Genomic DNA, 17,355 nt, shown 5'->3' with positions numbered 1-17,355 from the left:
TGTAGGAAAATGAAATTAGACCTCTTTATCTCTCACCATGCACAAAAATCAACTCAAAGACTTAGGCACTGGAACAGAGACCCTGCACCTAATAGAAGAAAAAGCAGGACTCAATCTCCACCAGGTTGGCTTAGGAACTGACTTCCTTAGCCAGAGATTTGGTTGTTTTCTTATTGGAAAATCCACAGAGGTCCACGTTTAGTTGTTTATAATGCCAGAGGGTGGTTTTTCAATGTATCAATTTAAGTTTATTTAACTTTCTCACTTTTTAAAAAATATTTGTTTTCTTGTATACTTGAAACAATTATTCTTATAGTATTTCTCTTTTTTCAGTAGTGGGGATTGAACTCAGGGGTCTTTTCATGCTGAGGTACATCTCCAGCTCTCAGAACGGGATGTTATTGAGAGGCTCAGGCTGGCCTGAAACTTTCAATTATTTCGCCTCAGCCTGAGTCTGTCCTACTATATTTCTGTAAACCATTGCAAATTCTATTCAACAAGACAGACTAGAAGTAAATACATTAATGTTAGTCCAAATGAGCAGTATTGATTGATCATAGGAATTAAGCTGAGGTTGGAGGAATGGAGTGGGAAAGAAAGGAAAAGTATTTAAGTGGAGTTGATCCATCTCAGTGATTAACTAGATTAGGAATTTGGAGAGAAAGGTATTTAGGATGCTTTTAGTTGAGTGATCAGATAGATGGAGTTGACTTAACTTTTTGTCTGAGTCAAGGGAAGATATAGGGCTGCTGTACTTTGTACAGATCACATGATAAAAGCTTGAATTTCGTTCCCAAAGGCCCCCATGAGACTTATTCAAAACAAGACTAAGACAGGTAGGCCAAGGCTTATAACTGGCCATAGTAAGGAGACTTGACATTGTGAAATTCTCGGAATGAATTATTATTCCTGGTTTACTGTCTTCAATCAAAATCTCTAATCAATAACAAATGTTATTGACGTTTTTGGCTCTGACAGAGTGCTGTCTCATAGAATCACAGTATGAAGTCTTACACATCATTTAAGTCTTCCCAACAGCCACAGTAAGAAACAAATGAAATTAATCTAAAATACTGTCAGACATGTACCAAATCTAAAAATTATTAGATGTTTTACATTCTCTTTTGGGGGAGGGATGATAAAAATTTGCTATGTATTAACACTGAAAAACTATCTCAATTCCAACTAGTTAAGTAGTCTAGTTTAGGCAGATTCATGTTTTTTTTTCATTGTTAATTTTTATAAACAGTACTCTCAAGTGAGTTTCATTTTCAAGCTGAGATATGACATAGAGAATAGCATGACAGCATGTTTAGAAACATAGTACAGGCTGAGCATACCTAATCTGAACATTAGAAATCCAGAATGCGCAAAAATCAGAAATGTACTGACATGATGCCTCAGGTGGAAAATTCCACACCATGAAATTTTATTTCATGAACAAAATTATTAAAAATATTACCTTTGTGTATATGAAACAAAAGAATTTCATATTTAGACTTGGGTTCCATCCCCCAACACCTCAAATATTCCAAATCTGAAAAAATCCAACACAGTTCTGGTCCCAAGCATTTCAGATAAGGGAATTCTAGTCATCACTGAATTTTTGTCCTTAAGGGAGCACCTTTTATATTATATCTTATAAAATGGAAATGTAAAAAGGAAAGGGTCGAAACAAGAGTAGCATCTTCGTCTAATTCAATTGAACATACTCCGGCACTAATTTTTCAGATGGTTGATGTGCCTTAAAAGAGGAATCAAATGCAGCCATGAGAGTATGAAAATGAAACCAAATGTACCTCAGAGTTTGACTGGTGACCATCAGATGAGACTCTGTCATACGGAAGATGTTATGAATAGCCCGAGCTGCTAACACTTGTCTCATTGCTTCATAGATCACTTCGGTAGTGCTGTCTGTTTTAACTGCCATTGACCCCAAAAAACGAACTATAAACATCTGTTGCAAAAGAGAATCTGCAAGAGAGCATATTCTGCTCAGAATCACATTTATTTTGCCTGCTGTTAATCTGCTTACCGATGCCAGATACCCTGTCTGAACAGGCCAAAGACCTCAGGCTTGCTTTCTATGAAGAACTTTCTACTCAAATTTCTCAATAAGACTTTTCAAAGCCTAGTATTGCTAAAAGCTCTGAATCTTTTCTCTATATCTGTCAGTTTGAAACTACTTTAAACAGACTAGAAAAGCTCTTCTTTTTCTCCATTTATGAGATGGAAGTGCCAGGTGAATGTCCTTCTAGAACTAAATCTCAAGAGCATTTCCACTAGATCCTGGAAAACTCATTAATTATTTGGGCTTCTTATAGAGGCAGCTTTATTTGTGGTAAGAGAGACCTGATGTTGGGTCTCACTCAGCTCATATATCATACTTATAACTGAGACAATGATTATAAACCAAAATAACTTATTGATCCTAAAGAATTTCCAACATTAGCTTCTAGATATTGGCATATAATCTGACAAAACTGGATAATGGCAACCACAACTGAAAGATAATGTTTTTTTTAAAGTTCACTTTTTCTGTAGGAACAATAATTCATGCACCCATTATTTTAAACTGAAGGGCCTCTTTTTTTTTCTCCCTAAAAATAACTTAAGGGTTTAAAAATTACTAGGAAACTATAAATGGTTACTCTAATGGTAACTTTTGTGGGGGTAACAGGGGCACTTAATCACTGAGTCACATCCCCAGCTCTTCTTTATATTTTATTTAGAGACAGGTTCTCACTAAGTTGCTTAGGTCTTTGCTAATTTGCTAAGGCTGGCTTTGAACTCATGCTTCTCCTGCCTCAGCCACTGGGATTACAGGTGTGTGCAACCATTCCTGGCTCCTAATTTCTTTTTTTGTATAGACAAATTTGAAAGATTTTTAAAGTTATTTATTTAATTAGGTTTATATGCATTTTGATTCATTATAGACAGTTGCAGCACAACTTTTCATTTCTCTAGGTGTAATGATGTAGTGTCGTACCACATGTGCAGTCATACATGTACCTAGGGTAATAATGTCCATCTCATTCCACCATTGAAAGATCTTTTTCCTTGGATTGTTGACACATAGTGTACAAAGACAGCCAGATACAAGTAGCACCAGACTTTAGGCACAACCTATTTCTCTGGAGGAGCTCCAAAGACAGTATGGGGTGGCACATAATTTCAGTTCATAATCTAAATCAGAGTTCTCTTAGGACATTTCACATCTTATTTCAATGACCCTAATCATTTTCTGCAGGGGAAAGAATAAGCACACCAAACCACTTACCTTCTGCTTCCGGAAATGACTCATCTTCAGTTTCACCAAAAGGGTTGATCCGCCTAGGGGAATAGCCAAGGTCAACAATCATGACAGCTGCTGCTGAAAGGACACTAAATACACTGAATTCTAAGTCAGAATGGGCCGTGACCTTTGGTGGTGATGGTGGAAGGAACACGAGATAGCGAATCTACTTTCTCCCAGAGATATCTTCCCTTATCCCATACCTGCTCCCTCTGTTCTGATCCAGGAATTCTGTGGCAGGAAGTACAATATCAAACTGAATAGGTGTCCCAGGTGCGATCAGTTCTTCTGCTTCAGGAATACTGACTGTTGCTTTGGGAACAATCTTGTCATTTTCTGTTTCTGAATTTTTCAAGTTCTGGCTGAAGTATAAAATGGGGGACAGGGAATCAAATGACTTTTAAAAATAAAAATACAAGGGAGATTTCAGTCAGTCCCTCACTCCAATCACATCTGGCTAAAAACCTTCAGATTGCCCCACAACAATCTGAGCTGTGACACTACAACCTGTTATATCACGTATCTCTTCCTTTGGACGGGTTTTTGAGGGTGGGGCTGTAGCAAAGTCATATTATTATTTAAAAGTAGGGACTGTTAGTAGGAACTCAAAAAGTGTTAGCTACAAGAATTAGTGTCTTGGCATTTGATCAGTCTGGTTCTGATTACCTGGAACCCTCTTCCCTTTCCGTGATGACTTCCTCTAGAGCCACACCTCCACGTGCTGCACCTTGCAGCTGCCTCCAGCTGGGGTGTGGGGTGCCTGATGTTGAAAACCCTGTGCTCCCCCTATTTTTGTCCCAAGGCCTGCCCTCACTGCATGTATCCTACTAAGTATTCAGAGAACAATTAGCCAGCTCTCCCCCACACACCAGCCTGTAAGTCTTTAGCTCCTGAGTTTTCAAAGTCACAGAGCCAGTCTGGTACCCCTGAGCTTAACACTGTGATATTCCCGCCCCACTGCCACAAACCCCATCACTGTTTCTGAGGGGACCCTATAAAAACAGCGTGTCATTTGCATAGTGATTAATCATGTACCAATATATTCTCTTCCAGTGTCAGAATACAATTTAACTTCACCATTGAAAAATCTTTTCTCCTTAGCTAGAGTGTAAACTCCTTTGAGGGGCACAGAATATCAATATTTTTATTTAATTGTCAGGATCATACAAAGCCCTCAATTATCTTTCTGCTCATTTGATGTTTTTATAACAGCTTTTTGTTATAAAAACATCAAATGAACAGAAATGACTGTGTGAAACTACAAGAGTCATTTGACAGATGGTCAATGACTGAATGGAATGTGTTGGACTACATAGGCTTGGAGATGGCCACTGCAAGAGAACCTTGGAGACCTTTTAAACCCCATTGGTAACAGAAAAAAAAAATTGAGGTTCCTAGACAACCTGTGAGTTAGGTTAAGAGTGGTAGAGCTCCCCTTGCTGCCTCAGTAATCTCAGTGGTAGAATCACAGCTGCTCTTTGATCCTGTTGTTATGAAGGACCTATGATTTAATAAGTAGTAAGCACAAGAGAGTGGTGTGAGTAGAAGTTTAATGGGAGAAAGTCCAAGATTTTGGCTCCCCAGAGGGTCAAGTGGGCAGTAGCCCAATCAAGTAAGGGTGGGACCAGGTTACTGAAGACCTTAATGCTAACGTTTTTGGGGGCTGGATCAGAACTTGATTCTCCAGTACAGGAAGCCACTGAGGACTCTGAACAGAGTAACACGTCAAGTTTCACCTGGGATCTCCAGTTCTGATGGACACTTTGTAATCATCACCCTAATTGACCTCTAATGGACATGGCTTCTCCTGCCTGAAGCCCCTCTCTTCCAGGTTCTGCTGTGCCACACTTGTGGGTTTTCTGGAGGTACTTCTCTACTCCAGATGTTGGAGTTATTCAGGATTCTCTCAGAGCCTCCACTCCTCCCTCTACCCGCTCGCCTCACAGAATCTCTTCCACTACCGTCTCATGCTTTGGCTCATACCCTGCTCAGACTTGCATTCTAGCCAAAATCCTTGGTCAAATGCTTGACTGGGAAGACTTGAAAGCCTCTTCAACCTACGACCCAAACAGAACTCCTCTTTGTGTCTGCTGCCACCAGACACAAAGGTTGTCCTTTGATGGTCCTTTTCCTTCTACTCCATATCTCATCCATCACATGTCCCACATGACTTACCTACAAAATAAATCAAATCCATGTCCTTTTCATCTCTGCCATGGTCCTGGTCTAGCCACCACTCCCAAGGACTGCGTGGTTCTGCCTCTCCATCTTTGTCTGCCCTCCTCCCTCCATGAGTCCCCAAGATTCTGAATGTGGCTTCCTTCTGGTCAGCCTCATCTTGCTCCATGATCTCCTTTGCCTAACAGTTTCTCAGGTGTGCTAAGCTCTTTCCTGCTTCATCACACCTGTTGTCAGGAATGCATCACCTCTGGCTGGCTGCAAGAACAGTGACTTCTCATCTTGTATTTGTCAATTTGAACACCTCCACAGACAGGCCCTGCACAGGCCATCTCTACATTGTCCATGACAGCACCTTGGTCATTAATATCACAGTTCTTTCCCCCATTTTAACAGTGTAGGTTTACCTTTTGTCTGTCTTTTCCCAGTAGTCTTTAAGTTTACCTAGTTCAGGCCTGGGCACACAATATTTGTTGAAGCAGGTATGTAATAACTGCAGAGTGAGGGAATTTCATGCAGATTTGTTTAGAAGTAAATGACAGTTTATTCCCAAGAAAACGTTTTCTTTGCTGCTTTCCTCTGTTGTCATCAAAACATTTCTTTATTCTCAACGAGCTATTCTAAGAGAGGCTCCCTCCCCTCACAGCTCTGGAGCCATCTGGTAGCCACATCTGTCACCCCTTTAATCTTTGGGTTAAGTCACCTGGCTGGCTTACCTACAAAATAAATCCAAATTCATGTCCTTTTCATCTCTGCCATGGTCCTGGTCTAAGCCACCATTCCCAAGGACTGCCTGGTTCTGCCTGTCTATCTTTGCCCTCCCAGCCCTCCATGACTCCCTAAGTCGTCCACTTTCCCCCAAGGGACTCTTCTGTGTCCCTTCTGTAGAGTCCTTTCTAAGAATGTGACTTACTTATTCTAGAACAGGAGAAAAATCAGTTACTGAATAATTAAAATGAGCTGCAAGTTTCTTTCCAGAAAAAAATCACACCTTCTAATACTGACACTAAATTACCCATCAGCACTCTAGGAAGACGGCACCTTAGAGCTGGAGGGGCTGTGGAGATCATGTGGTTTCTCAGGTCACCAAATGAAGTAGAGAAGGTCCAGCAGCTGACTGGCTCACTCAGGGACATCAGGCTGTGCAGGCACCTCTCTTCTTCAGCCACTGATGTCGTGGCTTTAGGAACAGAAGGCCGAAGGGCTCACCTGCGCCTCCTAGATCTTTACTCACTCACTTCCACATGGCGCTTTCCCTAGAGCTACACCTCGTGAGCACACTACACTGCTGCTGGAATCTGCTAAGGCCTGCCTTAAAGCACCCAAATCTTCCTCAGACTTGTCACCTCTTTATCATTCCTGTCACTGCTGTGAAGGGTTCACGTTTTGCTTGATGCAAGTACTACCTACCGCCAGTACCTGCTGAGTCTCACTTTCCTCACCACCTCCTGCCCAGTTTATCCTACGTAATGCTGCAGAACGGTCTTTCTAAACCTGGTTCTGATTGTCACCCCTTAAAACATTCAGTTTTGCTCCACTGCCTGTCACTTCTGAGCAGGACATATCTTTCACTGTCAAGCACAAACCTACTTTCTGACCTTACCTGGTACCGCTCTTCATATACCTAATGCCAGGAGTGTGAACTTAGGAAGGTACGTAACCACTGGGCTCCTGCTGCTTTAGAGAGTGTCTAAAAGACACCGTGCAGACAGGATTTTAATTGCCCTTTGATGCCACGCTTTCACCAGCATGCTAAATAAGCCAGCCCTCTACTACCTAGTTTGCCATGTAGAGATTCTCATGAAGACAAAAGGTTGGATTTCCTAAAGTCAATCCTAAAATGGTATTCAAGAGAAAAGCTGTTATGTAAGAAAATGTTCACCTTGATAACAGCAGCAAACAATGGAAGGAGAGAACCTAAATATTCAATGGCTAATGGCAATAATAAATGATGTAATGGTATTAAACCATCACGAAAAATCCAGAAATGTTTAAAAATGTACATGTGAAATACCACTACACATAAAGAATACGTCTGGGTAGTACCCAGACACAACAAGATGATTTTCTTATTTAAAAAGGAAAACTAGTTCTGGTTATGGTACTGTTGATGCTAATAGAAAATGTGGGCAAACTGACATGACCTTGACACAAATATTTACTCAAACTGCAGCAGTGTGGTCCAGTGGAAATGGACAGGGGTGTTGAAATCAGATAGGTTTGAATCCTGGCTCTACCTGTGAACATGGGCAGGACACCTAACCTTTCCCAGCCAGTCACTGGTTCCACTGGTTCCACTGCACCCCTGGGGTGGTGGTGGGGGTTGGAGGGGGCTAAGGATTAGCTGACATCTCGTGTCAAATTCCTTGTACATGGTTTGGCTCCACAACAGCTAGTTTTCTTTTGTCCTTTAGTTACCTGAGGCAGGAGCTTTCTTGTTTTTTCCCAAAACATGTAAATGGAGTCACAGCCTGGAGAGCCGTCTGATTCAACTTGATGGCGACTGCCTAAAAAGCCACAGGAGACATGCTCAGTCCAGGAGGGGGCGCCTACCTTTCAGCTGAGCTGCAGGCAGATGCTGATTACCTCGGGGTTGTCGGTCAGATAGATCTGTCTGGAGATGTTGTTTATTGCACATATCCACTGCAGAAGACAGTAAAAAGAATGTCAATCCAAAAGCCACCCACCACACTAGGAAAAAGGCCAATGGTCAAAGCTTTACCTCTTCATTTTCTTTTCTGCTCTCTGCCTGGAGGATTATTCCCCTGAAAGAAAATGCATCTACATCAGTGCTTCCTTGTCTCAGGCTACCTGAGGAGGATGCTAAGCCAACTGAACTCCACACCAGGGGAGAAGCATGGCCAGGTGGAAGGAGGGGGTGCTAGGTCTGCCTCTGGTGACAATTCACCTGGTCTTGGAAAAACACCTGCTTTCCCTGGGCCTAGGCTTCCTCATCTATAAAGTGAGGGGGACTCGTATCTTTCCACCTAAGTCTGGGCTCCCACGGCAAGGACCATCTCTGTTGACCCTTCTCTAGATGCCTGGCCACTCCTCCACCTATGCCCAAAGGACCTGGCACTGAGAACTTAAAGGCCAGGGAGTGCAATGACAGTACTGCCCTACCTTCACGAGGGCCTCAACTCTTTAAAAGGGCCTCTGCCTCTGCTTCTTTGTTCCTCATGTCTGTGGCAGATGGGGGAATGGGTCTTATCCTTACTTCACACTTGAGAGGACAGAGGCCCAGAGCAGGCAAGTAACTCAGGGGACTATGACTAGAATGCAAGGATCATCTAGCTCACTGCCAGAAAGAAGATCATGTCTAAAACTGCTCTGCTGATCTGGGAGGAGAGCCATCCACGCCACCCCCCTTCTGCTTCCATGCCCGCGGAAGCACACATGTGGCTGTGAGCTCCTCAGCGCACTGAAAACCACTGTAGAAGTGAGAGAGGATCTGCTGGAATGGGCTCTACTGTGAGTGACCACAGGCTGCTGATGATTTAAAAAAAAAATTTTTTTTTTTTAGTTGTAGTTGACACAATACCTTTGCTTTATTTATTTTTATGTGGTGCTGAGGATGCAACTCAGGGCCTTGCATGCTCTAGGTAAGCGCTCTACCCCTGAGCCACAACCCCAGCCCAGGCTGCTGATGTTTAAAGCATGACCTCTGCTGGGCCCAAGGTCCCCAGGGTATGTGGGGACAGCATGCTAACAAATGATCCTGCTATGGCTGAACACACTGCTTACTGCTCACATCTCCCATTTCGTCTGGGAACATGGACTCCTAGGCAGCCTTCCCACCTCCCCTCTGCCTGCACCACCACTGCAGAGGCACAGATGCCTGTTCAGGGATAGGCCAGGAGTGGCCACCGCCTTCTCTCAGAACCTACGCTGACAAGAATTACCTCTGTTGCTCTTACAAAAGTAGGTCATCTCTATGAAGACACACATAGGTCCTCTCTGGTCTCCCTAAAAGAAGCAGTTTGGATCCCATATATATAGGTCACGTGTGCTTATTTAAAGAGAACATAAACCATTCTCCCAAAAGGTCAGCATGACCTAGATGGGGACTCGAAGGAGCATGGCCCACAGGACTGAGCTCGGCAGCCTTCACCAGGGGTGGAGTCACTACACTTGTCCTCCCAGATAGCACCCGCTGGCCTACGGTTTTCCGCTGGGAGTGGTGATCTGGAAGCAGTATCGTCGGTCTTCGCAATCCACCGCCATTACGGAGCAGTTGTCCAGGTCCTGGATCAGACCTCCAGCCACAGCTCCCCTGGGCTGACACATGAGATTCCCGCCTTGGGTGAAGAAGTAAAGTCTCTCCCAGGTGGTGGTGACCAGCCCCGTCTTGCTGTATGGGTGGAATTGAAAAGCCATTAGCACTGGGAAGCCCGAGCAGCATCTCCAATGGTGCTGCTGTCTAAAGGTATTGGTGACACTGTGGAAACTGTTTCCTTAGAGTAAAGCAAAACCTCTTTGAAAAAGAGTGACAGGAGAGATCAGTTTGGCCTGAGTGACCTGGGAGACTGGGCTCCACTGCCACAGGAAATGCCAGTTCCAGTGCCAACTCCAGATCCTCGGCAGGACGTACACCCCGCTCCCCCAGCATGGCCACAGCTTCCAAAGCTGCTGCCTACAACTAGAAGCAGTCTCCTAATTAAGAACCTGAAATCCGGGGAATCTTTCCTCTAGGATGTGGAGCTCTGAACCTAGTTAGAGTCACTAGGGTCTCAGCCTACAGCCCACGATGGGGGTGGGGCTCTTCCCAGCTTGGGTTTTGCTCTAACTGGAGGTTATTTTGTGAGATGCTTACAACAGGAAAATGCTTTCTTGGCAAATAACATCACGACTTTCATCTCTACAGATTGAATGGGGACATACAGCTTGTGATCTTGATAGAGGGGCTGTACCTGAAGGGGTGGCATTTCCTCTGTAGACACCCCCACTTGCAGAATGCTGAGTAATTTGCTGGATTTACTGAGCTGCCACTATGTGCAAGACACAGCTAATAACTGAGGGCTCCTACCTGCTAGGAATGACCTTGCTCAATCCTTGCAACAACTGTATAAAGTAGGTGCCATTGTCAGGGAGGGATCATGGCTCCTTCTGGCCAGGGTGTCCGATGCCAGTGTCCGATCCTCACATACCCTGACATCATCCTCTCTCTGCTCTTGGGAGCAGCTAACCTTGATCATCCCTTTCATTCAGAATGGTAAATTTAAGGACCTAAGTGTCAAATGTATGACCTAATCTGAATGAATGTGATTTACCAAAAGCTTCACCTCCACATGGGTCTCTAACACAATGCTCACCTGCTGGGTGGCAGAGGGCCAGGGGACACTAACTCTCAATGATCCAGAATGATGAGTATAGAGCAGTTACAAATGGCCACAGTGGCCAGAGACGAGGGTGGCCTGCCTCTTCCTGAGTCCATGGCACTGAGTGCTCACTCATACAGGCTGTTTCCAGCCCCATTTCTTCATGCAGTTTGGGACCTGGGCCCCAGAGTGTCCTGCGCTCCAGTAGGAGCAGGGCTGTGTGCGAGCTCTTCCTGTGCACCCACCCCACCCTCAGGCCTAGTGGGCACCTGCTTTACAGACTGCTTTACAGCCACTTCCTAGGGAGAAAAGTTCAGAAAGAGGCAGCCACTGGCGTTCTCACTTTCTAAGGTTAAGGTAACCGGCCTTCTGGATGAGGTTCCTGTTGACCTGGGGTGCAGCCACATCGAAGTCTGGCGTGTAGACAGATTCATCAACAGAAAGCAATTCTTGCTGAGATATCCGCATCTTTTCTGCTTCAGCTTCCAGTTCCACCTGAATGCTTAAGACAGAAGGTGGCAGCTTGGTCAGAAGCTGCTGGCCAACTCAGCAGTATAAGAAGCAGGTAGCAGGGCCCTCACCCACCCCAAAGCTTCCTATCTACACATGAAGTCACCAGCCTGCCTTGAAGCCACAGTACTCCACCCTCCAACTTAGACCCCTGAGCTACAGATCACAGTGTTCAGACACCGTCTCAGAACTGCATGAGAAGGGACAGGGAGGTTTCAGTGGTAGAGCACCTGCCTAGCATGAGTGAGGCCCTGGTTCTATCCCCAGCACGATGGAAAAAAACAAAAACAAAAAACCAAAATGCCCCCAAACACACAACACCCTCTACCAAAACACCACCCCACCAAAGGAACACCACTAAACTATGCTTAAACCCATATCAACAGTTTTATTGCTGGAGAAGAGCACCATTCTCAGAACTGGTGGTCAGATTCTGGGGGAGCTTTGGCAAGCCTATCCTCCTGGGCTGCACATGCAGGCAGCCTGTGAAAGTCCCACGGAGCAAAGAATGGGAGCAGTCACCCTCCCCTGGGCTTGGTGTGAGGCAGGGGTGGTGAAAATAGGTCACAAGAAAATGACGAGGGAGTGTCCCAGGACAACAAAGCCCAGAACAACACTTTTCCTTTTATGACATCTACCAACTGCCCAGAGATTGCACGGTGAGCTAGCCAAGGGCTGCCCAGAGAGGAATAAGCAGGACCATGCCTGGGCTCTGATGTAACAGCCCCAGCTTCCGTATGTGGGAGGGGCTGGTGTGGAAAACCTAGAAGCTCTGGCTTGAAACGGCAGCTGCCCTTCCACCCACAAAGGATGACTGGACACCATCTGCCCAACATGGTCTTATTTGAGAAAGCAAATGCCAAAGAGGTGTTCCACCATTCCACCAGGGTGAAGAAAGGACAGAATTATAAATGTTAAAATCAGAAGGAACAAGGGACCTAGGGAATCCAGTGTTTCTCAAAATGAGCACCTCAAGATTTTCTCTCTTCCATAGGTAACTCTAGGCTTGTACACTCCATCTTCTGTTTAACACAGCTTGATGCAAACAATCCATCTAGGTTAATTTCTGACATTTGAATGGGATGATTAGGAACTCCACCAGTGGAGACCTTAGGTCACTGGAGAACAAACCTCGCTGGCTTAAATTGCCAGTCACTGCCAAGGCTGAGAAAAATGGAATGATACAGAAAAATGGAGCAGGACAGGACACAGAAGGAGGCATCCAAGAGTAGACAGACCTGCTGAGGTTCTTCAGCTTTATTATTGTTATTTTGTTTTACTGGGGATTGAACCCAGAGCCCACACACACTAGGCAAGCATTCTACCACTGAGCCACATCTCCAACACTTAAATTTTTGAAATAGGCTCTTGCAAAGTTCCCAAGATTGGCCTCAAACTTGCACTCCTCCTGCCTCAGCCTCCTAGTACCTGGGCCTATAGGTATGCACCACAGCACCTGGCTTGTTCTTTAGCTTTAGTAGATGAGAAACCTCTTGAGGGATCTGATGAAAGATAAGGTTCATCTCCCCAGAAATAAACTCACTAATGTGCACTAATGTGATCTTTTTAAAAACAATATTTTTAGTTGTAGTTGGACACAATACCTTTTTGTTTATTTATTTTTATGTGGTGCTGAGGATTGAACCCAGTGCCTCATGTGTGCTAGGCAAGCTCTCTACCACCGAGCTACAACCCCAGCCTCCCAATGTGATATCTTGCATACACCAGTTGTAGGAAATTCTTAGTAACTGTCCTTCCCTAACAGACTTAGGCTCAAAAATGCTGATCAAATCCAAGCCCCCGTGATCCAAAGGAACAGAGTGGAAAAGTAACTGCTTTTGTCCTCTTCAAAGATTTTTTTTTAGAAAAGTATGTTTCTACACACACATGAAGGATCCAAGAAAAAAGGTAATAAAATATCACTGTGGGATTCAGGGCTTCAAAAAGCCCCAGGACTGTTGGGTGGCTGGAAACGATGCTGCCCTCTCTGGGTTCCAGTTGGGCTTTAAGAACAGGAGAACACCAGGGGAAGCCATCTCTCCTGAAGACGGTAAATTGTTAGTGGCACCACTAGACACCGCCCTGAGGCCCCTCAGCTGGGCTGGCTGCTCATCATGGTGACACGATGGCAAGGCCACCGCTTCCTCGTGATCTGGAGAGAAGTGGATGCACTGTCTCTAAACTTAACTGAGAGGACAATTAGAATTCTCTGGACCAAAGGCTTTAGCTAGTTGAACCAGGAGGATCCAATGTGTGGGCTGCCTTTAGCCTGTAGTGAAGCACACCTTATCAGGCGGCAGAGGGATGGCATGCAGGGACCAGGCCATGTAGTCAGCGGTGCTCTGTGCTAATGCCCAGTTCACAGTCCAGCTGGGAAGGAGGCCCACACGTCAGTGCTCTCATAACTGTTCATGGAAAGGCAGACATGAGGGGAAGACAGGCTCTGGGATCTGCAGAGAGGACACCATGGCGTCTCGATGACACGGGCATGACCAGCCTGCCATCCGTCAGCAAAAATGACTCAGGGCCTAAGCAGTATTTGAAATGTGGGTGGTTCTCCAGAGACACAGAAAGCCACAGGGCTATGAGAGTTAAGGCCGGGGAGAGACTGAGGCTAAGGGGGCGGTCTGTGGGGACGCGACGTTCAGCAGGCTCCCTCTCTCCCCTCATGTTCCCAGGGCTAACCATCAAATTCAAGGGTGAGAGACTGAAATCAGAGCTCACAGACTGCTTTCTCACATAATTATAAATACAGCCTCTTTGCTCACTGTGACCAGCTCTCGGGCACCCAGCACAGGGACCTGAGGAGCAGCAGAGGCACACCACCTCCCCCAGCTCCAGGGCTTGGCCCTGGCCCTTCTGGTGCATGCTTTATTCCTAGAGCCTTTGAAGCAGACTTCTGCCTAAAAACGTTCCACTGCTTGGCCTTCACGAGCTATTTTGAAATGTAATATCTTCAGAAAATGAGCAACTTTATCCTTTTCCACATAAAATAAAATTCCATATTATTTCTATTTTATGTATTTTTCAACCACACACGTGCACGTGTGCACTCACAGGTGTATTTCTAGACCTCAGAAGTCATGACAGGTCCTTGCTGCTCAGGGTGAAACAAGCCTGATGTGCCAGGGCCCGTGGGCTGCCCCAGAGCTCCAGGATGTCAAGAGGCTGAGGGAGGGGCAGGAGGGATAGCAGCTGGGCCCTCATGAAGTGTGGGCTGACCTCCTGAATAAAGTAATTAGAAAAAAATAATAAGTGTTTGCATGGCTGAGCTACCTTTTCTTTAAAGTAATTTAAAAGAAGCTTGCAGCTTGCCTATCATAAATTAATGTAATGGTCAGAGATTCCCCCAAAATTCCAGCACTTCTGGCTGCTAATCCCATTAGCTCAGAGGGGAAAAAAAAACAATTTAAACTAGATTTGGGTTTATAACAGATGAAACTTGGTATTAACACAGGAACCCCAACAGGAGGCAGCAGGGTCTGTGGGGAAGGTCACACAAGGCCACAAGGACAGAAACCAGTTCCGTCCTATTCTGCCACGCGTGTCGCCTGCATAGGCGCTCATGGTCAGAGCTCACCCCCAGACTCCTATTCAGCGGGGACAGCGAAACACACCAAGATCCAAACCAGTGAGCGGCATTACCTCTGAACCATGTCTGCAACAGAGGATAGAAAGCTGTCCATGCTTTTGGAAAACATCTCTGCTCCCTTCTTAAAAAAGTTAATCTGAAAGATACAATTATGACATGTTGAGAATCACCTAGCGAAGGGGATGGGTGAGTGCCCTTAATGTAATGATCAGCGGCACGGGGACAGAAGACCTAGGCCGCGACCTCCCTCACTGCAGTTCTTACAGCGTCTCAACGGAGCCTCAGCCTGACGTGACTCCCCAAGTCCCAAGGGCTTTGTAAAATGGGGGGAAAGTGGAACCTAGTCATCTTTGCTGAAAGGCTGTTAAACATCAGGAATGACGTGAGATAATGCCTGGTATGTACCACGTATCTCAATAATCATGACTGATAAGTTTGAAATCACCACCAGTGGTTTTTTAATATGAATCCTAAGTAGTGAGTTTCCTGAGGTCTCATTCACCATCTCTAGCCCCAAATGGGTGTGTGACCTGTGACAGATGCTATCAGCCCAGCAAGAACCTGAAAAGCACTTCTTGCTCTTGTACAGCATGAGATGTTTGCCTGGCCTTGAAGGCCACGGTGTGACAGAGCCTGGTCACTGAGCCCTGTGCAGCTGTGAACACAGGCCAGATAGAGGGGCAGAAGGATGATAGCTTGGTTGAGACGCTGCAGAGGGAAAACTGGGTGGAAGGCTTTAAAGGCCTCTTCCAACCGTGACAGGAAGTTAGAGGGGATTATACACATAAAGGATGCTGGGGGTCCTGGCATAGTGCAGCTGCTCAGCAGAGGTCCCTTGGGCTCTGTAGTGGACGCTTTCCCTGCCCAGGGGACAGTGGCCTCTAGGAGACCTGCAGTCAGTGCAGGATGTGAAACTGCAGTTGTTGGCTTTTGGAACCAATGGAGGAGTTCTTCCTTCCTGTGAAGATTCCTGCAACTCTTGTAAAATACTGCCTTCCCAGGAGGTCTGGGTGCCCTGAGACGCCTGCAGGGCAGGATACAGGAAGAGAGGGAGAAGAACACCCCTGGGTGTTACTGACATCTGCAACCTCCCACCCTGAAAGGCTCAACTTTCCATTCTTATGACCATGGCTTTAAAAACTCAGGACTTTATGGATAAGCTGCTCCACTCTACATGCTGGGATGTAACGGCTGCAAGCCTGTGTCACACACAAAAAAGAAGAAACATGCAGCCTGGACACACTCTCCTGTGTCTCCCTGCTTATCTATCTGATCTTGAATCCCACCTTGCCCTGGGTGATGGGCACAGAAATCGACCTCTCACCCGGAGCAGGCCAGCAGGTGCTATCAGCAGGGTTTTGACATTCTCTCCTGTTCTGGGAAAGCTCATACCCATTTCTTAGTTACCACAGGGTAAAATCAGATGATGACCACAATTACCCTAATGCCAAATGATACCTACAGGGGATGTTCTGGCACCGTGATCTTTGAATCACACAGAGATCAACACTGTAATGCTGCTTCAATCACTGTAATGTCCAATACTGAAACGATACTCGTCAGTTAATATCATACATCTGTCAAATGAGCATTCGGCATCCCTAAAGGGCACAACATCTTGGGAGCTCCTCCTCCCTCCCCTGCCTGACCTCCCTCTGGAGTTTTTACTGAGTCCAAGGCTCAGCTCTTCTGCTCTGTAGGCGCCCCAGGGCAGGCTCACATAAGCCCTACAAAAATCAGACGAATGGAAGGAAAGACACTGCCTTGTCCAGCGGCAGTACCCAGCATCTTCCCTGGCGATTCTACACTAGCATGCATCTTTATGTGCTCAAAAACCTGTTCACACACTACAAAGCCTCAGTGTGCACCAGGGCTGAATCATGAATATTAAACAAACCTGTTTAACAAGGACCAGAGAAGGCAGAAATGGAGTCAAGGCACCTACACAAAAGTAAGTGGTGCCAAGAAGGCTGATTTGTATCTCCCTCGGATGGGCCAGCAATGATCACAGCCACCAGCCATGACCAACAAGGGTGGGGCTCCATCAACAGGCTTCTGAAGGCTGATAGGGCAGAAGGAGAAGCGCTTCTGAGTCATCAGAAAGACTCACGTGCTGGGCGACAAACAAAGGAAGGGACTAGAGTTTGCATTAGGATTTTAAAAGTCTATAGCAGAAGGGACTGACTTGGTCTAGTGTCTTGAAATCTAGATACTCCTCACATGAAAAACTAGACGCGCTATCCTCAGTCCTCAAAATGATGCTCCTGCCACCCAGCAGTGATGGGGAGCTCTGGCTGCTCTGTCCTCCTGGGCCTTGGTCTGCATCTGTGTGAAGGTGCCCTGGTCTCCTCTCCCTGTGAGCAGCAGCACTTGCTTAAAAGGCCCAGCTTGGAGAATGGTGCAGCCCCTGCAAGCCGAGTCCACTCATGGGGTGCAACACCTAATCAAAGGAGGAAGGAGGG

The 17,355-nt window shown here is 45.8% G+C and overlaps 1 protein-coding gene across 3 annotated transcripts in view; it reads right to left on the bottom strand.

Moving 5' to 3' along the window:
• Positions 1–17,355, bottom strand: part of Appl2 (adaptor protein, phosphotyrosine interacting with PH domain and leucine zipper 2) — a 47,881-nt gene that overhangs the window by 4,799 nt on the left and 25,727 nt on the right. For all 3 annotated transcript variants that reach the window (XM_026397067.2, XM_026397085.2, XM_026397076.2), the window contains exons 9-17: positions 14,947–15,029; positions 11,135–11,293; positions 9,636–9,824; positions 8,196–8,238; positions 8,060–8,116; positions 7,892–7,980; positions 3,499–3,657; positions 3,281–3,333; positions 1,800–1,974 (exon numbers count right to left, since the gene is read on the bottom strand). In XM_026397067.2, the coding sequence (XP_026252852.1) occupies positions 1,800–1,974; positions 3,281–3,333; positions 3,499–3,657; positions 7,892–7,980; positions 8,060–8,116; positions 8,196–8,238; positions 9,636–9,824; positions 11,135–11,293; positions 14,947–15,029 (1,007 nt within the window). The remainder of the gene's footprint in view (positions 1–1,799; positions 1,975–3,280; positions 3,334–3,498; positions 3,658–7,891; positions 7,981–8,059; positions 8,117–8,195; positions 8,239–9,635; positions 9,825–11,134; positions 11,294–14,946; positions 15,030–17,355) is intronic.

Source organism: Urocitellus parryii, chromosome 5 (genome assembly GCF_045843805.1).
Source record: "Urocitellus parryii isolate mUroPar1 chromosome 5, mUroPar1.hap1, whole genome shotgun sequence".
Classification (NCBI taxonomy): domain Eukaryota; kingdom Metazoa; phylum Chordata; class Mammalia; order Rodentia; family Sciuridae; genus Urocitellus; species Urocitellus parryii.
Note: the sequence above shows the minus strand (reverse complement) of the source record. Positions and strands in the feature narration are given on the sequence as shown.